We start from the raw sequence: 24786 nt of genomic DNA on the forward strand, positions 1-24786 counted from the left end.
TTTGATAGACAAGATGAAGCTGTGGAGTGGTAACTCACAGTTTTTCATCAATGGAATGTGTAAAGGCTCACCAATCACTTAAGGCTCCTAACAAGTGCTTTCATGGGATTGACAGATGTATGTGAAGTCAGCTAAATAAGTGAAAAAAGAGGTGGTAACTTATTCAGTGATTACCCTTTAATTAACTTGATGGCTAACCTTCTGGAGGTTCTACTTTGTGGTTGATGGGTGAATATAGTTGCCAAAAGTACCTTGAATCTGATGGTATATTGCAGATCATTCAGGAACTGGAAAACCTTCATATTCATATGAAAACAGAATCATGTGATTTACCCTTTCATTGAAAAATTCAGCATTTAGTTGTGAGCCTTATGTGACAAATGTCTCCCAGGCTGAGTACCAATCACACAGTGGGATCACAATCACATGGTCATGCTCTGCCAAATATGCACCGCCCCTTTCTCCAGCAGTAGTGCTGGTTCAGTCATTGTTTATACTGCTTGTAAGAATATTTGATATGCTTTCTTTGTTATCATTCCACTTCTATTGTTTCTACAATGCAGTCAAGTTATACTCCAGCTACCTTAGGGTTTGGTTTACTACTTGGTGTAACCAGACAAACCAGGAATGTAGAGGAGTGGAAGGAAAAATGCAAAATGTTACATAATCTAGGCTGTGTATTTTCAAGGATTGTTGAATGTGTTTGATGTTAGGATGGCAGATGTAGGGTGTTTGGGTTGGGGAGATATGCGAAGTGAGAGAGTCGGAATGTGGTTTGGCAAAGAGAGGAGGGAGTAAAAGCCTGGATTGAATGGTAATACAGTTGAATTTCTTGAGAAAGGTGACTGTGTTGCTGATTTGTTACTTGGAATTTTATGATGAGGTACTAGAGGATTGGTAGAAATCACATATAGTGCCACTTTATAAAAGCAAGGTTGGACATAGATCAGTGTTTGAATTTCAGGAAGGAACACTATGGTTTAAGGAGTGGTAGAGGATGTGTGGATGAGGTGTTTGCAGGGAAGAGTATGTGTGAGAAATATTTTGAGAAACAGAATGATTTTTATATGGCATTTATGGATCTGGAGAAAACATATAACACAGTTGATAGAGATGCCTTGTGGAAGGTGGTATGAATATATGGTGTGAGGAAAGCTGTTATTTAGTTTTTATCTAGCGAGTAAGGTTTGTGTTTAAGTAGGTAAAGAGGAGAGTGAGCAGTTCTAGGTGAAGGTGGATCTGTAGGAGGTGTGTGTCATGTCACTATGGTTGTTTAATTTGTTTATTGATTGGGTGGTGAAGGAGGTAAACATAAAGGTCTTGGAGAAAGGTGGAGGTACAAAAGAATATTGGGAGCTAGGGGTCTTTAGAGGTGAGTCATTTGTTGTTTACTGATGGCACGGTACCAATGACAGATATGAGTGACAAAATGCAAAAGCTGGTTTCTTAGTCTGGGAGATTGTGTGAAAGGAGAAAATTAAGAGTAATTCTTAATCAAAGCAAGGCTGATATGTTTAACAGTGCAAACAGATAGGTTAATTGTGATAGATATTATTGTTGTAATCATTATTATTATTACTATTATTATTATTATTATTATTAATATTATTATTATTATTATTATTATTATTATTATTATTATTATTATTATTATTATGATTATTATCAACATATATTTTTTTATTTTCATATTTATGATGGTGTGAGAAGGAGATGGAGTGAGTATTTTGAAGGTTTGTTGAATGTGTTTGATGACAGAGTGGCAGATATAGGGTGTTTTGGTCGAGGTGGTGTGCAAAGTGAGAGGGTTAAGGAGAATGATTTGGTAAACAGAGAAGAGGTAGTAAAAGCTTTGTGGAAGATGAAAGCCAGCAAGGCAGCAGGTTCGGATGGTATTGCAGTGGAATTTATTAAAAAAAGGGGGTGACTATATTGTTGACTGGTTGGTAAGGTTATTTAATGTATGTATGACTCATGGTGAGGTGCCTGAGGACTGGCAGAATGCTTGCATAGAGCCATTGTACAAAGGCAAAAGGGATAAAAGTGAGTGCTCAAATTACAGAGGTATAAGTTTGTTGAGTATTCCAGGGAAATTATATGGGAGGGTATTGATTGGGAGGGTGAAGGCATGTACAGAGCATCAGATTGGGGTGGTAGAGAATATGTGGATCAGGTGTTTGCTTTGAAGAATGTATGTGAGAAATACTTAGAAAAGCAAATGGATTTGTATGTAGCATTTATGGATCTGGAGAAGGCATATGAGAAAGTTGATAGAGATGCTCTGTGGAAAGTATTAAGAATGTATGGTGTGGGAGGCAAGTTGTTAGAAGCAGTGAAAAGTTTTTATCGAGGATTTAAGGCATGATGTATAAGTAGGAAAAGAGGAAAGTGATTGGTTCTCACTGAATGTCGGTTTGCGGCAGGGGTGCGTGATGTCTCCATGGTTGTTTAATTTGTTTATGGATGGGGTTGTTAGGGAGGTGAATGCAAGAGTTTTGGAAAGAGGGGCAAGTGTGCATTCTATTGTGGATGAGAAAGCTTGGGAAGTGAGTCAGTTGTTGTTCGCTGATGGTATAGCACTGGTGGCTGATTCATGTGAGAAACTGCAGAAGATGGTGACTGAGTTTGGGAAAGTGTGTGAAAGAAGAAAGCTGAGAGTAAATGTGAATAAGAGCAAGGTTATTAGGTACAGTAGGGTTGAGGGACAAGTCAATTGGGAGGTGAGTTTGAGTGAAGAAAAACTGGAGGAAGTGAAGTGTATTAGATATCTGGGAGTGGATTTGGAAGTGGATGGAACCATAGAAGCGGAAGTGAATCATAGGGTGGGGGAGGGGGCGAAAGTTCTGGGAGCGTTGAAACATATATGGAAGTCAATAACTTTATCTTGGAAAGCAAAAATGGGTATGTTTGGAGGAATAGTGGCTCTAACAATGTTATATGGTTGCAAGGCGTGGGCTATAGATAGAGTTGTGCAGAGGAGGATGGATGTGCTGGAAATGAGATGTTTGAGGACAATATGTGGTGTGAGGTGGTTTGATCGAGTAAGTAATGAAAGGGTAAGAGAGATGTGTGGTAATAAAGAGTGTGGTTGAGAGAGCAGAAGAGGGTGTTTTGAAATGGTTTGGTGACATGGAGAGAATGAGTGAGAAGAGATTGACAAAGAGGATATATGTGTCAGAGGTGGAGGGAACGAGGAGAAGTGGGAGACCAAATTGGAGGTGGAAAGATGGAGTGAAAAAGTTTTTGAGTGATCAGGGCCTGAACATGCAGGAGGATGAAAGGCGGGCAAGGAATAGAGTGAATTGGATCGATGTGGTATACCGGGGTCGACGTGCTGTCAATGGATTGAATCAGGGCATGTGAAGCGTCCCAGGATTTTTATTATTATTATTATTATTATATGTGTCAGAGGTGGAGGGAACGAGGAGAAGTGGGAGACCAAATTGGTGGTGGAAAGATGGAGTGAAAAAGATTTTGTATGATCGGGGCCTGAACATGCAGGAGGGTGAAAGGAGGGCAAGGAATAGAGTGAATTGGATCGATGTGGTATACCGGGGTTGACGTGCTGTCAGTGGATTGAATCAGGGCATGTGAAGCGTCTAGGGGTAAACCATGGAAAGTTGTGTGGGGCCTGGATGTGGAAAGGGAGCTGTGGTTTCGGGCATTATTGCATGACAGCTAGAGACTGAGTGTGAACGAATGGGGCCTTTGTTGTCTTTTCCTAGTGCTACCTCGCACACATGAGGGGGGAGGGGGATGATATTCCATGTGTGGCGAGGTGGCGATGGGAATGAATAAAGGCAGACAGTGTGAATTGTGTGCATGGGTATATATGTATGTGTCTGTGTGTGTATATATATGTGTACATTGAGATGTATAGGTATGTATATTTGCGTGTGTGGACGTGTATGTATATACATTGTGTATGGGGGTGAGTTGGGCCATTTCTTTCGTCTGTTTCCTTGCGCTACCTCGCAAACATGGGAGACAGCGACAAAGCAAAATAAATAAATAAATAATAATTATTATTATTATTATTATTATTATTATTATTATTATTATTATTATTATTGTTGCTGTATTTTATCGCTGTCTCCTGCGTTAGTGAGGTAGCGCAAGGAAACGGGCGAAAGAATGGCCCAACCCACCCACTTACACATGTATATATATAAACGCCCACACACGCGCATATACATACCTGTACATTTCAATGTATACATGCATATACATACACAGACATATACATATATACACATATACATATTCATACATGCTGCCTTCATCCATTCCCGCCGCCACCCTGCCACACGTGAAATAGCACCTCCCCGCGTGCATGCGAGGTAGTGCTACGAAAAGATAACAAAGGCCACATTCATTCACACTCAGTCTCTATCTGTCATGTGTAATGCACCAAAACCATAGCTCCCTTTCCACATCCAAGCCCCACAAAACTTTCCATTGTTTACCCCAGATGCTTCATATGCCTTGGTTCAATCTATTGACAGCACGTCAACCCCAGTATACCACATCGTTCCAATTCAGTCTATTCCTTGCACGCCTTACACCCTCCTGTATGTTCAGGCCCCAGTTGCTCAAAATCTTTTTAACTCCATCTTTCCACGTCCAATTTTGTCTCCCGCTTCTCCTTCTTCCCTCCACCTCTGACGCACATATCCTCTTTTTCAATCTTTCTTCACTCATTCTTTCCATGTGACCAAACCATTTCAATAAACCCTTTTCTGCTCTCTCAACCACTCTTTTTATTACCACACATCTCTCTTACCCCTTCATTACTTACTGGATCAAACCACCTTATGCCACATATTGTCATCAAACAACTCATTTCCAACACATCCATCCTCCTCTGCACAATCCTATCTATAGCCCATGCCTCACAACCATATAACATTGTTGGAACTATTCCTTCAAACATACCCATTTTTGCTCTCCGAGACAAAGTTCTCGCCTTCCACACATTCTTTTACGCTCCCAGAACCTTTGCCTCCTCCCCCACCCTGTGACTCACTTCCGCTTCCATGGTTCCATCCGCTGCCAAATTCACTCCAAGACATCTAAAACACTTCACTTCCTCCAGTTTTTCTCCATTTAAACTTACCTTCCAGTTAACTTGTCCCTCAACTTTTCTGAACCTAATAACTTTGCTCTTATTCACATTTACTCTCAACTTTCTTCTTTCACACACTTTACCAAACTCAGTCACCAACTTCTGCAGTTTCTCATTGAATCAGCCACAAGCGCTGTATCATCAACAAACAACAACTGACACTTCCCAAGCCCACTCATCCAAAACTCTTGCATTCTCCTTCCTAACCACCCCATCCATAAACAAGTTAAATAACCATGGAGACATTACACACTCCTGCCACAAACCGACATTCACTGAGAACCAATCACTTTCCTCTCTGCATACTTGTACACATGCCTTACTCCTAGATAAAAACTTTTCACTGCTTCCAGCAACTTACCTTCCACACCACATACTCTCAAAACCTTCCACAAAGCATCTCTATCCACCGTATCATCTGCCTTTTCCAGATCCATAAATGCTACGTACTGATCCATTTGTTTTTCTAAGTATTTCTCACATACATTCTTCAAAGCACATACAATTTACAAAGCTTTTTAATTTTCAGTAGCTGATGAGGAATTTGAAGTTATGTTAATGTTCTTCTCATTGCAAAAGAAATGTTTTAGTTTTCTGAGACATGTTTCAAAGAAAAGAAAGCAACTTACAATATTTCCAAGAAAAGAAAGAAGCGTTTTATACAGTGGTTTTGTCAGTGCCAAGTAGATAAAAACAAACAGTGATTCCCTCTGGTGGACATTTTCATGTTTTCTAGGGCTGGAAAGTTGATGTTACTTACCATGGTTCTGGAATAGTCTGAATGTGCACTTATTTCAGAAGTTTGATTTTTGGATCTGTGGATCTTGAATGTATTCATTGCACTCTTGGGTTTAGTCTTCCTATCTGAATGTGTTTTCTCTAAAGCCACCTCCTTTACGTTTGTATACTCTTATAGTTATGGTACAAAACAAAGAGGAAAGATTTTTGGATTTAAATGAAAAGAATTTCTTCTCTCAAAGGTGGTGTACAGTGAGATTTTCTTTTTCCTGCCTTCTCCAGCTCTTTTTCTTTTCCTTCTTAAGTTTTTCTTTGTGCCAATTGTGAATGCCTTTGGCTTAAAATCCATGATCTATGAATTCTGAGTTGTCAGGTGGCCAGGAGGATTAGGTTAGTAAGGTCATCTCTGTGGTAGTCTGTGATTGGCCTGAAACAAGCATGCTCCCACTGCCATAACTTATTGGACAGCAAAGGTTGAGGAAGGTTAGCACTTTTTCACTGGAAACATTGAAGATTAAGTTTGGTTAGGTTCTAATGTTCACTTACCAAGAGGAAATTTTAGAGAATCTTTCATCCTCACTGGAGACTGCCTTGGAGTGAAAAGGTTTTCAATTTTCAAAACTTACATTTTTACATCTGATAAATGCTGCATCAGGTTATCATAGAGAAATAAAGAAGTGCTTTAGTATTGTAATCTGATGAGTAATCAGAGTACTTGCATTTTATGCGTAAAACTAAAAATTTTTGATAGGATAGACAATATTTTATTTTTGATTTAATCTCGTTCTGATTTCAGGGAACTTGCAGAATTCTACAAGGTAGACCTCATTGCACTTGCAGTAGTGGTTGGTCTGGGCGCACTTGTGAAACCTGTATTGATGGTAAGTTTACATAAGGGAATACATTTATGAGCTTTTCTCTCTGGGGTGGATGTATGCTTAGAAAACTTTGAATGCTACCTCTTGATTTATTTGGAGATTATTCTGCTGCTTCTTCTTTGTTCTGAGACATAATTTATGTTGAGATGCTGTTGAAATCTGAATCATAGGCCTGAATGTTCATCTTTGCGAGGTTCATGTAGAATCATATGTACGCAAGGACATACAAATTGAGTAAGTGAAGTGTCATCCACCACTGCTTTGTCATAGTTGAAGCTTGTAAGATTTTGAATTAATTGTAGTTGAAATTTTTCCCCTAAGGCTCAGTCATTTGATGTGGACACTACCTCACTCATGCAGGAAATGGTAAATATGTGAAAAAAAGATAAGGACATTCTTCATGTCAACTTGAGAAATTGAGTTATGAGGACAGATAACAGATAAGCAGACAAATAAGCTTCCCCCTCTAAAGAAAAAAAAAATTGGTACATGCACCATAGCATTTATAGTTTACAATCAATATATGCATGAAAACTAATGTCATACAGTCTTCCTGGTAAACTCCTGAACTTCTGAGTATGCACCATTTTACATAAAGCACTAGACTCCTCCCACCCAAACCACCTCATAATTAACCACCAACCCTCAAATAGGAATAAAAAGCTTGTCACTGCTTCACACTGCAGCAGCCTATACTCATAAATCTTCTTATCCCCAAGAAAAACCCACACATATATACTCCCTCACAACCTTGTCCTTCAAAAGACTGAACTGCCATGGTAACATCACCCCTACTGCATACTTATTATATTTTTTCTATGCTCAACTGCCATTTCCCACGTTAGCAAGGTATTGCCAGAGATAGACGAAGAACGGCCACATTGACTTGCACCCATTCTCTAATTGTCATGTGCAAGACATCAAAACCACAGCTGCCCATTCAAAACCAGGCCCCACAGACATTTCCATGATTTTTTCCTAGTTGCTTCACATACCTTGATTCAGTCCATTGACAGCACATTGACCCCTGTATACCACATCATTCCATTTCTTGCTATCCTTTGCATGCCTTTTACCCTTCTGCCTGTTCAGGCCCCAGTCGCTTATAACCTTTTTTCACTCCTTCCTTCCATCTCCAATATGGTCTTCCCTTCTCCTTTTCCCCTCCATTTCTGACCCTTATATTTTCTTTGTCATACTCTGCTTACTCATTCTCTCCATATGTCCAAACAATTTCAATTCACCCTCCTCAGCTCTCTCAGCCACACACATCTTATTACCACACCTTATTCTTACCCTTCTATTACTTAATCAAACCACCTCACACCACATATTGTTCTCAGACATTTGATTTGCAACACTTCCACCCTCCTCTGCACATCCTCATTTAGCATCCATGCTTTGCAACCATAAAGCATTGTTAAGACTACTATACCTTTAAATATACCCGTTGTTACCATCTCAGATGCTAACGTCTTTTTCCAGCAAAGTGATTTAAGTAAGATTTAGGCAGCTCTCAAATTTGGCTATATCCATTGAAAATTTAATACTTACGGATGACATACAGCATTTGAAAATGGCACAATGTGACACTATCCTCACTACCTTCCCTCCAGTGCCTACTTCCCCCTGCCATCCTGGTCCACCCCTCCCTGGCGCACACCCTCCTTACACAACTTCCTCTTCGACACTTGTTTCAGGGCCTCCCCCCCCTCAGCCTGTTCCCCCATAGTCCCTTGTAAACCTCATCATGTTCACCCTACCCCTCCTGCTACCTCGCTCTCATCCCCCCTAAACTCCTCTCACGCTCACTCAAACTCTGAGATCCATCTATCCACTAAGGCCCTTCCTTGCCCTAATTCCATAAGCTCCTCCAGGTTTAAGTCTCACACAGTCACCCATCCAGCCATTCCTCTCCTCCTTCCTCATGGGACCACTTTTCCCCACCTCTCATCCTTGTCAGCCCCACTCATGAGCATTCAATTTGTCGTACTCAGCAACGTGCAAGAAAAGAGCAAAGACATCTGTTACACGATTATAGAAAATCTGGGTAAACATATGGCAGGGAATTCAAGAGCTAAGAGAACAGTCCATGTATACTCTTGTGCCAGAATTTCCCACATTAAACAAAAAGTTAAATACATTTAAGTACCAACTAAAAAGTTATGTTTTGTGATGAATGTTGGAGGCAATGACATTTGCCATAATAATTCAAATTCAAAAGTTATAGAAATATACAAGCCAATTGGCACCTTGAAAGATCGATTTGATGACATTGCTATAGTTGGTGCTCCCCCACAACATAATGTAACTACACCCTAAGTAGAATGCTAGGTGTAAATGAGAGACTTAAATCTACAGATGAATACATTGGCTTTTTAGACCCAGTGCCCAACTTCATAGGAGATAAGGTAATTATACAGCAGAGACAGTGTTCACTTTACCAATAAAGGGACAAAACCCATAGCCATGCAAATCAAATATCAAACTGCCTTACAGCTGCAGGAGAAAAGTTTTTGTTGAGGCCTTGTAGAGGTTGGTGTGTTGGTCCCATCAGATGGGCGTTTAAGGCAGGTCATGTCATATTACATGTCAGCGAGGCAGATTAGATTGAATCCCTTCCCAACCTCATCAGATAATGACAACAGTGATGCAGGTCATGGGGGCTTGTTGCACCTCAGTCTAAAAATAGCTGGAAACTAAATTATGCCAGCAGTCATACAGGATTCACTCAAAGAAATTAAATGGACTATAAATGAATAATATGATAAAATATTACATGAATATAAGGTCCATCAGAAACAAAATAGTTTAATTGCATTCTTTGGTAAACAATGAACACACTGGTATCATTCATTTAACATAAACATTTATGAACATAAAAAAACAAGAGTCTGATCAGTTAGTACAATTTACTGGACTACAAGTTATTTCTAAGATACAGAGACAGCTGAGGAGGCGGAAGTGCCTTGTATGTGAAATCTTACCTAAATCCCATTGAAATTCAGGCTACACCAACTGCCACTGTTGAACACCTGTGTTCAGATGAGCACAGAATTTTCAAAACTTAACACTAACATCATCTATAGACGCCCTAGTCAGCCGGCAGATATTGACGCTGTCATGTATGAGCAATGAGCAATACAGAAGAAAGACTTGATCTTTCTTTGGGAATTCAGTCATCCAAAAGTCAACTGGCAAACTATCTTTAGGTTTAGAAATATAAATGGCTAAGCTTATCAACTTTGTTGAAGACAGTTTTCTCTATCAAACCATCTCTGAACTGACAAGGGAAGCTCATATATTTGATTTAGTTTTTTACATCCCAGGAGTTCTTAGTAACTAACACCCATGTTGGAGAACACCTGGGAATTTTTTACCATAACATGGCTAGGTTTGAGGTAAATATGAAAACTTGCTCCCCTAAAACTGGTATTATTACCCCTAACTCTAAAAGGGCAAATTTTGATGGGTTGTGTGATGCATTAAAGAGTCACCCTTATTGGTTTATGCCCAGAAAAATTATGGACCAGTTTTAAGTGCCAGTTTATGCACCAACAAAACATTCATTCCCGTTTACTACAGAAACAATAAAACCAACAGCAAACAGGAATGGTACTCCCCAGGTATTTCAAGAGCTATGAGGTGCAGGAATAAACTCTACAAGCTTAAGAAATCAGATAATGGCCTAATTATTGCAGTGCAATGTAACACAGTCAGGAGACATGTAAAGTCTTCTAAAAGCCAAGAAAGAATATGAAGTGAGCATTGCAAGAAATAAATTTAATCCTAAAAGACATTTATTTATTTAATTAGATTATTTATTTATTTATTTTATTTATTTATTTATTTATTCATTCACTCCATCTTTCTACCTCCAATTTGGTCTCCCACTTCTCCTCGTTCCCTCCGCCTCTAACACATATATCCTCTTTGTCATTCTTTCCTCACTCATTCTCTTCATGTGACCAAACCATTTCAAAACACCCTCTTCTGCTTTCTCAACCACACTCTTTTTATTACCACACATCTCTCTTACCTTTCATTACTTACTCAATCAAACCACCTCACACCACATATTGTCCTCAAACATCTCATTTCCAGCACATCCACCCTCCTCCGCATAACTCTATCTATAGCCCACGTCTCGCAACCATATAACATTGTTGGAATCACTATTCCTTCAAACATACCCATTTTTGCTTTCCAAGATAATGTTCTCGACTTCCATACATTTTCCAAGGCTCCCAGAACTTTCACCCCCTACCCCACTCAATGATTCACTTCCGCTTCCATGGTTCCATCTGCTGCCAAATCCACTCCCAGATATCAAAAACCAGTTCACTTCCTCCAGTTTTTCTCCATTCAAACTTACCTCCCAATTGACTTTTCCTTCAACCCTACTGTACCTAATAACCTTGCTCTTATTCACATTTACTCTCAGCTTTCTTCTTTCACACACTTTACCAAACTCAGTCACCAGCTTCTGCAGTTTCTCACCCCGATCAGCCACCAGCGCTGTATCATCAGCGAAAAACAACTAACTCACTTCCCAAGCCCTCTCATCCCCAACAAACTTCACACTTGCCCCTCTCTCCAAAACTCTTGCATTCACCTCCCTAACAACTCCATCCATAAACAAATTAAACAACCATGGAGACATCACACACCCCTGCCGCAAACCTGCATTCACTGAGAACTAATCATTTTCCTCTCTTCTTACACGTACACATGCCTTACATCCTCGATATAAACTTTTCACTGCTTCTGACACCTTGCCTCCCACACCATATATTCTTAATACCTTCCATAGAGTATCTCTATCAACTCTATCATATGCCTTCTCCAGATCCACAAATGCTATAAACAAATCCATTTGCTTTTCTAAGTATTTCTCAAATACATTCTTCAAAGCAAACACCTGATCCACACATCCTTTACCACTTCTGAAACCACACTGCTCTTCCCCAATCTGATGCTCTGTACATGTCTTCACCCTCTCAATCAGTACACTCCCATATAATTTCCCTGGAATACTCAACAAACTTATACCTCTGTAATTTGAACACTCACTTTTATCCCCTTTGCCTTTGTACAGTGGCACTATGCAAGCATTCTGCCAATCCCCAGGCACCTCAGTCATACATACATTGAATAGCCTTACCAACCAGTCAACAATATAGTTACCCTCTTTTTTAATAAATTCCACTGCAATACCATCCAAACCTGCTGCCTTGCCGGCTTTCATCTTCCGCAAAGCTTTTACTACCTCTTCTCTGTTTACTAAATCATTCTCCCTAACCCTCTCACTTTGCACACCACCTCAACCAAAACACCTGATATCTGCCACTGTTATCATTAAACACTTTCAACAAACCTTCAAAATACTCACTCCATCTTCTCACATCACCACTACTTGTTATCATCTCCCCATTAGATGATAATTTTAATCCTAAAAGATATTATAGATATATCAGCTGTGGTTTCGGTGCATTACACATGACAGCTAGAGACTGAGTCTGAACGAATGTGGCCTTTTTGTGGCAATGAGAATGGATGAAGGTAGCAAGTATAAATATGTACATGTTATTATTTTATTTATTTTATACTTTGTCGCTGTCTCCCACGTCAGCGAGGTAGCGCAGGAAACAGACGAAAGAATGGCCCAACCCACCCACACACACATATATGTACATGCAAGTCCACACACACTCATGTACAGTCCTATACATTTCAACGTATGCATATATATGCATACACAGACATATACAATGTACACTTGTACATAATTCATACTTGCTGCCTTTATTCATTCCCGTCGCCACCCCTCCACGACACTCCCCTCCCCCCGCATGCACGCGAGATATATGTATGCATGTGTGTATATGTATATGTATGTATACGTTGAAATGTGAGTTTCCGAATTACAGAGGTATAAGTTTGTTGAGTATTCCTGGGAAATTATATGGTAGGGTATTGATTGAGAGGGTAAAGGCATGTACAGAGCATCAAATTGGGGAAAAGCAGTGTGGTTTCAGAAGTGTTAAAGGATGTTTGGATGAAGTGTTTGCTTTGAAGAATGTATGTGAGAAATGCTTCGAAAAACAAATGGATTTGTATGTAGCATTTATGGATTTGGAGAAGGCATATGATCGAGTTGATAGAGATGCTCTGTGGAAGGTCTTAAGAGTATATGGTGTGGGAGGCAAGTTGCTAGAAGCATTGAAAAGCTTTTACTGAGGATGTAAGGCAGGAGGACGAGTAGGAAGAGAGGAAAATGATTGGTTCACAGTGAATGTCGATTTGCGGCCGGGTTGCGTGATGTCTCCATGGTTGTTTAATTTGTTTAGGGATGGAGTTGTTAGGGAGGTGAATGCAAGAGTTTTGGAGAGAGGGGCAAGTGTGAAGTCTGTTGGGGATGATAGGGCTTGGGAAGTGAGTTAGTTGTTTTTCACTGATGATACAGCGCTGGTGGTTGATTCAGGTGAGAAACTGCAGACGTTGGTGACTAAGTTTGGTAAAGTGTGTGAAAGAAGAAAGCTGAGAGTAAATGTGAATAAGAACAAGGTTATTAGGTTCAGTAGGGTTGAGGGACAAGTAAATTGGTAGGTAAGTTTGAATGAAGGAGGAAGTGAAGTGCTTTAGATATCTGGGAGTGGGCTTGGCAGTGGATGGAACCATGGAAGCAGAAGTGAGTCACAGGGTGAGGGAGGGGACAAAGGTTCTGGAAGCGTTGAAGAATGTGTTGAAGGTGAGAACATTATCTCGGAGAGCAAAAATGGGTATGTTTGAAGGAATAGTAGTTCCAACAATGTTATATGGTTGTGAGGCATGGTCGATAGATAGGGTTGTTTGGAGGAGGGTGGATTGTTGGAAATGAGATGTTGGAGGATAATATGTAGTGTGAGGTGGTTTGATCGAGAAAGTAATGAAATGGTAAGAGAGATGTGTGGTAATAAAATGAGTGTGGTTGAGAGAGCAGAAAAGGGTGTGTTGAAATGGTTTGATCACATGGAGAGAATGAGTGAGGAAAGATTGACAAAGAGGATACATGTGTCAGTGGTGGAGGGAATGAGAAGTAGGAGACCAAATTGGAGGTGGAAGAATGGAGTGAAAAAGATTTTGAGCGATCGGGGCTTGAACATACAGGAGGGTGAAAGGCATGCAAGGAATAGAGTGAATTGGAATAACGTGTTATACCGGGGTCGATGTGCTGTCAATGGATTGAACCAGGGCATGTGAAGCGTCTAGGGTAAGCCATGGAAAGTTTTGTAGGGCCTAGATGTGGAAAGGGAGCTGTGGTCTCGGTGCATTATTACATGACAGCTAGAGACTGAGTGTGAATGAATGTGGCCTTTGTTATCTTTTCCTGGCGCTTCCTCGCAAGCACGCATGGGGAGGAGGATGTCATTTTATGTGTGGCGTGGTGGTGGCAGGAATGGATGAAGGCAGCATGCATGAATATGTGCATGTCTTTGAATGAATATGTTGAAATATATAGGTATGTATATGTGTGGGCGTTTATGTATATACTGTGCATGTGGGTTGGTTGGGCCATTTCTTTCGTCTGTTTCCTTGCGCGACCTTGCTAATGCGGGAGACAGCAACAAAGTATGATAAATCAATAAATAAATTGATGAATACATAAAGCAAAAGTTTGCTAGTCAAGGCTCAGTGATAAGTTTCAGTCTCATCTTTCCATTTGATTAAGTGATTTTTTGATTTATCCCTTAAATGAGTCATATCCAGTTGCCAATGCATTTTTGTCCTGGTTTATAATTTCATCATGAGTTTGTTGTATGTGACTTATTAATAATCACTATGACAATTTGTGGATTTTATCTTATCTAGCAATATTGCATACATCATAAACATGCAGATAATATTTGGCTATAATATTTAAGAATATGCTATTGAGAGCACCATCTGAAATGAAGCATATTAATTAAAAGAATGGCTTAGATTAAGCTGAACTTAATGCTTTGAGTTTTGATGAATAGATTTTACAACAATGAATTTTGCGTGTTCACTGGAGTTTCTGTTTTGCTATAAGACTTCAAGGAGAGTGTTCTTTTGAGTCCAATTTTGTTTGTAAGAAAACTTTACTTTTAAATGAATGTCTCTTTCCAGGACATTTTCTTCAGTAGTTGAGCTGTCCTTTGAATACTGGTGATTTTATCATTTTAATATTTAGTTTGAAAGAGGTATTTTATTACTGTAAAGATATATAGGTATGAAAAGTAACTTTTGTCAAAATTTTTAGTATGCTGTGATATATTCTGATTTATTTTTCAAAGAATTTTATGGTGTAAGTGAGTGTCACCTAACATCTGTACATATCAGGAAGCATCTAACTAAAAAATTCTTACAGAGGCAGCATGTGAAAATCTGTGTACAGACTTTATCTGTGCAAATGAAGGAAAATGTATCATCATCCCTGGACCTCCTCGCCAGACTCATTGCTTATGCGCTCCAGGGTACCAAGGTCAACAGTGTGAAATCTCTATCTGTGACAACTATTGCAACAATGTAAGTCCCACATATTTTCAGTGTTACAGTGATGTAGTAGATAATCAGAAATTCTTTTTTCCTTTGGTCTTTAGGAAATTCTCCATGATGATTCATGAAGGAAAATTATATTAACATAAAAACCCAATTGTAACAATATTTCTAGGTATTTCATGCAACCTAGAAATACACACTTTCCCTTAAGAACTGTACATGCTTTTCATGAACCGACAATAACAAATGATATGGTGCATATTTATGGATTTTAACTCTTTTAGTGTACAGTTGATTTTTTCATCCCTCCCCAGTTCACACTTTTGTTTTTTCAATTTGTGAAAAGGCATACAAGAAATAGAAAACTTGTTCTTTTGAATTAATATTTAATGGTTCTTACTCTATATATATATATCTGTAATCATAATCATAGGTCTCTTGTATGTGTTGACCCCTGACTTTTTGCCCTAAGATCCTTAGTTTTCATACAATTTATTTCTAATTATACCCCAGCTTCTGAGGGATAGAACATTTGAAAATTAGCTACAGGGTATATCCTGGCCATAATCTTATGGTGAGGAAGTGGTTTTTATGGTGCTGTAACTGTTTTTTCTTTTGTTACAACACCATCTCAGCAGTGCACGCTCGAGTTATTTATGATGCTAATTTGAATGGCTGCACTTTGAGAATACGTCCAATCTGATCTCAGTATCCCCTGGAATTACTCTCTATCTTACTTCTTATACATAAAGCTGTTTGAGATGAAAAATACTATCAGTTTTGAATCTACAGAAATACAGCAACGGAAATGCAACCAACACTGCTTCTTGGTCAGAAACTGCATTCCCACCAATCCTTCCCTCAGAGTGGCCAAGTGGCCTATTTGCTTTTTCCTCATTTCTTACTCTCAAATTTTTGCATTATTCTTTGCTACAGTGGTTCACTTTGCATACTGTTAGATGTTTGAGAGAAATGGAATAACTTTAAATCAGAACTCTCATCATCCTTTGATACAGTGATTGAAATAGAATATTATTATACTGTTTGAAAAGAGAAATAAAGTATAACCATTTAACTTCTTTTTGCCAGTTTTTTGGCAAGTATAGTGGACAGTCTTCCAGCTGGCAACTCTGTAATCAGCTGATGTGTCAGGAAGGATGCAAGCCCCCTATTCTCAACATGGCCTTTCAGACCTTACCATGATTTGCCCTGGTTGATTCATACTTCATTATACTATAGTTCAGTCCTATTAGCAGCACATCACCCCTGTATACCACATCACTCCAAATCTCTCTTTTCCATGCAACCCTTTCATCACTGTGCATGTTCAGGCCCAGAGCACTCAGAATTTTATTGATTCCATCCTTCCATCATTTATTTGGTTCCCCTTTCTCCTTGTTTTCTCCACTTCTGACACACATATATCCTCTTTGTCAACTTCTCCTCACTCATTCTTTCCATATACCCAAGCTATTTAAGCTCCTCCTCTTCAACTCTCTCAGCTGTACTCTTATTTTCACACCTTTCACTGTCATTACATACTCAATCAGCCTTCCTCACACCATATGTTGTCATCAAACACTATATATCCATCTTTTGCCTATGCCTCTCATTCATACAACACTGTCGAGACTGCTACATCTTCAAACATACACATTTCCATGTGACCTCTCGTTTCATATAATCATCAGTGCTCCCAGAATCTTTTCCCCCCCTCACCCACTTTATGCCTCTCCTCAGCATCTGTGGTTCCATTAGCTGACATATCCATTCCTTGGTATCTAAACCACTTCATTTCCTCCAAGTTTTCTCTTTGCAAAGCTAAACCTAATAACCATGCTTTTATTCACATTTACTTTCAGTTTTCTCCTTTCACAAACTCCCTCAAACTCAGACATAAACTTCTGCAGTTTCTCACTGGAATCTGCTACTAGTGGTGTTTCATTAGGAAGCAACAACTGACTCACCTTGAGGGCCTCTCCACCTCTAATAGACTGCATGCCTGCCCTTCTTTCTAAGGCTCTTGCATGTACCTCCCTCACCACCCCATTTATAAACAAATTAAACAGCCATGAAGACATCACACATCCTTGTTTCAGACCAACCTTCGCCAGGATTCATTCACCCTCCTCTCTACGTGTACTAGCACACACACCTTACTCTCTTGATACAAACTCCTCATTGCTTTTAATAGCTTTCCTTCCACACTGTATATTCCTAACACCTTTCATAGAGCATTTCTATCATCCCTGTTAAATGTTTTCTCCAGATCCATAAATGCTGCATACAGATCCTTCTGCTTCTCCAAGTATATCCCAGCCACATTCTTTAAAACAAACACTTGTTCTAGGCATCATCCACTATTCCTAAAACCACATAGTTCCTCCCAAGTGGCTCTTCCATACACCTAACCAGGTATATTCGACAAACTTATGCCTCTGGAATTCAAACACCCACCTTTGTTTCCCTTGCCTTTATACACTGGCCTTATGCTTGTATCTGACCAGTCCTCAGGCACCTTGCCATGATCAGTGCATATGGTGAAAATCCTAGCTAATAAGTCAATGACACTGTCACCCCCCTCTAAGAAATTCAGCTGTAATGCCATCCACTCCTGCCATCTTGCCATACTTATGCAGTGCTTTCACCCCCTTTTCTCTTTCCACCTAGCCACTTGCCATGATTCTCTCAGTGCGCATTCCTCCTCAATCTGCAATCTACAACCAGCAATCCTCCAGAGTACTCATTCTATCTCGTCTTCACCTTTTTGCTGCTTTTAATCACTATCCCATTTGCCCTTGTCATTGATGTTTTTGTCATACTACTCATCTCCTCCCAAAGTATTTTCTTGTTCTCCATGAAATTATCTGATGCTCACTCACCCCAACTCTCATTTACTCTCTTTTTCAGCCCCCGCACCATCCTCTTGAACACATGCTGCTTGACCTTGTACATTTCCCAATCACTCACATTCCTTTCCATAAGTACTGCCCATAAAGGTCTCTCTTTCACCAACTACTTAACTTCTTCATCCCACCACTCGATACCCGTCCTCACCTGCTCGCCTGCCACTTTCCTCATGCATTACACTTCTCACAGTCAGGACTGATCTGCTTCCCTAAATACCTTCCATAACCTACCCCTCTCCCCTATCTATGTTTACTCTCACCTACTGCTGTGCTGCACTCAGTATCTTGGTATTTATTCAGACAAGCATTTTTTTCAAGTTCACTCACTTTCACATCTCTTTTACCACTCATATCATTTTCTCTTTTTGCATAGCCTTTACAGATCTTCAGCTACACTTCCATGAGGTAACAATCAGAGATCCCACCAGCTGCACCTATGTACATTCATATACAAGAGTTTCTCTTTTGCACCCTTATCACTTAGTACGTAATGCAATAATGCCCATTTGACATCTTTCCTTCTTCATTTATGCTTATGGATGTCCTTTTTGTAACCAGGTATTCCCAATAACCAGTCTTTTTTTCAATACACAACTTCACAGGCTGTTCATCAATTCTGTTCTCACTGAATACCCCCTGCACCCCAATTGTATCCTACACTGCCGCATCATTCACTTTCACATTCAAATCACTCATCATTAATGCCCAATGGCTTCTCCCAAAACACTCACCTCCCTTTCTCAATCTTCTTGCAGTTAGGTTCATAACCACTTTTATCACCCACCCCTTATTATTCACTTTTCTTTTTCAGCACATCATTCTGGAGCCCACTTCCTTACAGTCTTTCATTCATTCCCACAACTCCTCCTTCAGCAGAAGTGCAACCCTTTCCTTAGCTGTCACCCTCACACTGGCACTTGACTTTACCCTTCAGACATTTGCAGACCATTCTAGTCCCTTACCCCTTAGCTTTATTTTACATGGAGTTAGAACATCGAGGCTCCTTTCCCCAAAGATATTACCTATATCTCCCCCCTTCTCATCTTGGTTACATCCAAGCAGGATGAACACTTCTTGCTTGCCTCTATATAGTGTTCCAACTTTTAGAAACTGAGTTACAAATAGGGGAGAGATTTAGTCCTCTGCTCTTGCCCCTCTTAGTCACCATATGAAATAAGCAAGGAATACATGGGAAGAATTCTTTCTCCTCTATCCCCAGGGGATATCTTTCACTAAGCCAGGTACCCAATTTATTGACCACGTCCCTAAGGATGGCTTGTGGACCAAATCCCATGACCAGGTTTTGAACCTATGCAGGCTTGACTCATGACAGCCCATAAATGTGGTATGGTCAGTACTACAAACCATTACACAGTGGAGTTCCACAAAGAACACATTGATTAGATGATGTGCATAGACCAAATTATGAGTGATGTGCTTTTAAGGACTTTTGCAACTTGAGACAGGAAACTAATGATGATGTTTAATGTATGTTATATATGAGAAATGAAATAATATTGCAGTGTTTTATGGCCATCAGTTAAGCAGATTGAAATAAACAAATTGTAGAGAATTAAAAAAATTCTTAACAAATAAGTTCAGTAGTATACAGCATATGAACTACCATGAAAGATTGAAAAAACTAGAACTTTATTGTCTAGAAAGATATAGAGAGGGATGTGTGATGATGTATGCCTGGCAACAAATGCAGAGTATAAGAAGCATAACCCTAAACCTAAGAGCTTCTGATGAAGGTAGATACAGAATCATCGTATCAGATGTAATACTGTACCTGACAGTATACTAGTAGAAGAGACACCAGACAAAAATATGTGAACTCCTAGAAATGAAGCTGGAGCAGTTGCTTAATACCATACCGGAATAGCTGAGGAATGTACATGTAGTGACTTCAGAAACACTCAAAAGAAAGCTAGATCCTTGTTTGAAATTAATACTGACAGTTATGCCTGAGGAGTAGCCACCAAAAAATATAACATCTTGCTGAAAACAAGATATGAGATGTGTATTTTGGTGGTAGTCACAGGAAACACAGTAGAACAAGCAAACAAGCCAAGTGTTGGCCCTGCCTGCTTGGCAAAGTCTCAGTGTAAGGACTTTTAGGAAGTTCAACAAGCGATGATTTCCCCTCATTCCTAGGATGCAACTTCCACACTAAATGCACTTAACTCCTTAATCATCCTGTGCTTACCCTACAAAGACACACACAGGGTTGCTACATTTTGATCTTTGGTTCCCAATGGTTATGCTACCTATCTTAAAGAAGCATGTTAGGAAGAAAAGTACCTGCCTGTATGTTTAACCTCTTACAATTGTTTTATTAATGTAAAATAGGTAATTTGATATAGTTTTAATGGAAAAATTAGACTACAACTTGTCTTTATTGCAGGGTTTGTGCAAAATAAGAATGGGAACCCCAATCTGTGAATGTGATCGAGGGTGGTCTGGACCACGTTGTAGTGAGCGCACCTGCCAGGAAGGTGGTAACCATATGTTTTCTTTTTCACTGTGAATATTGAGCCATATATGCATATACAGTTAATATCTAGTATGTATATTTTAGTAAGTATTAAGAGATATTGATTGAATATTACTTTATCTTTCACTTCAATTATTAATTTTACTTGTTTCACAAATATGTTAGACTGGCAAATGTAAAGTGCTTTTCTTTTCAGTTAGTACTGTTATGTGGATAAGATATGCTGGGAAATGAATCATTTTCAGTCATTTTCTGCCCCTGCCAAATAATGTTTAGATTCGATAGTTTGCATGATTTGTCAGTTATGTCTTTTGATTGTATACCATATAAGAGTCAGAATGTAATAGCCGTCATTTATTTATCATACTTTGTCAATGTCTCCTGTGTTAGCGAGGTAGCGCAAGGAAACAGACGAAAGAATGGCCCAACCCACCCACATACACATGTATATACATCCATGTCCACACATGCACATATACATACCTATACATTTCAACATATACATATGTATGCATACACAGACATATACATATATACACATATACATAATTCATACTTGCTGCCTTTATTCATTCCCTTCGCCACCCCGCCACACATGAAATGACAATGCCATCCCCCCCATGTGTGCGAGGTAGCGCTAGGAAAAGACAACAAAAGCAGATTCGTTCACACTGTCTCTAGCTGTCATGTATATTGCACCGAAACCACAGCTCCCTTTCCACATCCAGGCCTCACAAAACTTTCCATGGTTTACCCCAGATGCTTCACATGCCCTGGTTCAATCCATTGACAGCACGGCGACCCCAGTATACCACATCATTCGATTTCACTCTATTCCTTGCATGCCTTTCACCCTCCTGCATGTTCAGGCCTCAATCGCTCAAAATCATTCTCACTCCATCTTTCCACCTCCAATTTGGTCTCCCACTTCTCCTCGTTCCCTCCACCTCTGTCACATATACCCTCTTTGTCAATCTTTCCTCACTCATTCTCTCCATGTAACCAAACCATTTCCAAACACCCTCTTCTGCTCTCTCAACCACACTCTTTTTATTACAACACATCTCTCTTACCCTTTCATTACTTACTCCATCAAACCACTTCACACCACATATTGTCCTCAAACATCTCATTTCCAATACATCCACCCTCCTTCGCACAACCCTATCTATAGCCCATGCCTCGCAACCATATAACATTGTTAGAACCACTATTCCTTCAAACATACCCATTTTTGCTTTCTGAGATAATGTTCTCGCCTTCCACACATTTTTCAACGCTCCCAGAACTTTTTGCCCTCTCCCCCACCCTGTGACTTACTTCCGCTTCCATGGTTCCATCCGCTGCCAAATCCACTCCCAGATATCTAAAACACTTCACATCCTCCAGTTTTTCTCAATTCAACCTTACCTCCCAATTAACTTGTCCCTCAACCCTACTGTACCTTATACTGTACCTAATAACCGTGGTGTTATAAATATATGGTGTGGGAGGCAAGTTGCTAGAAGCAGTGAAAAGTTTAATTGAGGATGTAAGGCATGTGTACGAGTAGGAAGAGAGGAAAGTGATTGGTTCTTAGTGAATGTCGGTTTGCAGCAGGGGTGCGTGATGTCACCATTGTTGTTTAATATGTTTATAGATGGGGTTGTTAGGGAGGTGAATGCAAGAGTTTTGGAGAGAGGAGCAGGTATGCAGTCTGTTGTGGATGAGAGGGTTTGGAAAGTGAGTCAGCTGTGGTTCACTGATGATACAGTGTTGGTGACTGATTTGGGTGAGAAACTGCAGAAGCTGATGACTGAGTTTGGTAAAGTGTGTGAAAGAAGAAAGCTGAAAGTAAATGTGAGCGATAGTAATCATTATGATGCCAAAAAAAAATCAGTCAAAATTTTACAATTGCCTTGCAAAAAAGCTTGAAAGATTATTTAATGCCATGTCAGGAGAAATAAGGAGTGCACTTGGAGCAATGACAGAAGCACGTAGAAGAAAACTAGACTAATGGCTGAAGTTAGTCTGATGAACATCAAACAGACTGAAAATTAAAGCCACAGCAGCAGAGAGAAACACTATAAAAGAACAAGTCAAACATTTAGAGAGCACAGTACTCTTAACCTGCCATTCAGGCAAAATCTCCTTGTAGGTACTCATGAGTAGACAGGTAAATAGAAATTTGTTGTTAACTAGATACAAATTATGTAAACAAAATTCTTTTTATTTCCCTTAGAACCTTCACTTCAGATGACCTCACTACACCAGGAGTCTTTTAACATAGAGAATGAGTGAGGAAAGATTGACAAAGAGGATATATGTGTCAGAGGTGGAAGGAACAAGAAGTGGGAGACCAAATTGGAGGTGGAGAGATGGAGTGAAAAAGATTTTGAGCGATCAGGGCCTGAACATGAAGGAGGGTAAAAGGTGTGCAAGGAATAGCGTGAATTGGAATGATGTGGTATACCTGGGTCGATGTGCTGTCAATGGATTGAACCAGGGCATGTGAAGCATTTAGGGTAAACCATGGAAAGTTTTGTGGGGGATGGATGTGGAAAGGAAGCTGTGGTTTCGGTGCATTATACATGACAGCTAGAGACTGTGTGTGAACGAATACGTTGAAATGTATAAGTATGTATATGTGCATGTGTGGACGTGTATGTATGTACATGTGTATGTGGGTGGTTGGACCATTCTTTTGTCTGTTTCCTTGCGCTACCTCGCTAACGCGGGAGACAGAGACAAAGTATGATAAATATAAATAACATTTTATGAATACTTAGTTTAGTGTATTTTCCTTAGAGATGTAAGGGGAGAAAGATTCCTGTTTTCTGCCTTTTGTTATAGATTGCAGTTGGATGATGGTCAGCATTCTTTCTCTTTTTGTGTGTGTGTGTATGTTCTTCGTGTTGACTTGTTTTCTCTGAGTATTTCATTTCTTATCACGTTCTTAAAGGAGTTTCAAGCATGACTGATTGATAGGCCATATCCAAAATTTTTCTTTTGAGTAGCTAGTGTATGTTTTTTTATACTTGATCGCTGTTTCCCCTCATGACTGAAATAGCACCTGGAATAGATAAAAAATGGGCTGCATTTGCTCACATCCATTCTATAGCTGCCTTGTGCACTGCACCAAAACCACAGCTCCCTATTCACAACCAGTCCCCACTGACTTTTCCATGGTTTTCCCCGGCCACTTCACATGCTCTGATTCAGTCAGTTGATAGCACATGAAGCCATTTATACTACATTGCTCCAATTCACTCTTTTCTGTGAACGCCTTTCACCCTCCTGCATGTTCAGGCCTCAGTCACTTGAAATCTCTTTCGCTACATCCTACCATCTCCAGTTTGGTCTCCCCCTTCTCCTTGTTCCCTCCACTTCTAATACATTCAAGTATATCCTATTTGTCAGTCACTCATTCTCTCCATATGTCTAAAACATTTCATTACACCCTCCTCAGCTCATATTAACCACACTATTTATTATTGCACTTTTCTCTTACTCTTTTATTACTTGATTGAACCACTTTACACCACATATTGTCCTCAAAAATTTAATTTCCAACACATCCATCCTTCTGTGCATATCCTCATCTATATCCCATGCCTAGAATCCACATAACTTTGTTGGGATCGCTATACCTTCAAACATTTCCATTGGATCATATCATCAGTGGATCATAGGGTGGGGGAGGGGGCGAAAATTCTGGGAGCCTTGAAGAATGTGTGGAAGTCGAGAACATTATCTCGGAAAGCAAAAATGGGTATGTTTGAAGGAATAGTGGTTCCAACAATGTTGTATGGTTGCGAGGCATGGGCTATGGATAGAGTTGTGCGCAGGAGGATGGATGTGCTGGAAATGAGATGTTTGAGGACAATGTGTGGTGTGAGGTGGTTTGATCGAGTAAGTAACGTAAGGGTAAGAGAGATGTGTGGAAATAAAAAGAGCGTGGTTGAGAGAGCAGAAGAGGGTGTTTTGAAATGGTTTGGGCACATGGAGAGAATGAGTGAGGAAAGATTGACCAAGAGGATATATGTGTCGGAGGTGGAGGGAACGAGAAGTGGGAGACCAAATTGGAGGTGGAAAGATGGAGTGAAAAAGATTTTGTGTGATCGGGGCCTGAACATGCAGGAGGGTGAAAGGAGGGTA

At 39.8% G+C, this 24786-nt stretch overlaps 1 protein-coding gene across 1 annotated transcript in view; it reads left to right on the plus strand.

Annotated features, from left to right (window-relative positions):
- Nucleotides 1–24786, plus strand: part of LRP1 (LDL receptor protein 1) — a 1167923-nt gene that overhangs the window by 1055961 nt on the left and 87176 nt on the right. The window contains exons 70-72 of the mRNA XM_071663699.1: nucleotides 6660–6744; nucleotides 15113–15270; nucleotides 20560–20650. Coding sequence (XP_071519800.1) covers nucleotides 6660–6744; nucleotides 15113–15270; nucleotides 20560–20650 — 334 coding nt within the window. The remainder of the gene's footprint in view (nucleotides 1–6659; nucleotides 6745–15112; nucleotides 15271–20559; nucleotides 20651–24786) is intronic.

This window comes from Panulirus ornatus, chromosome 1 (genome assembly GCF_036320965.1).
Source record: "Panulirus ornatus isolate Po-2019 chromosome 1, ASM3632096v1, whole genome shotgun sequence".
Lineage (NCBI taxonomy): Eukaryota > Metazoa > Arthropoda > Malacostraca > Decapoda > Palinuridae > Panulirus > Panulirus ornatus.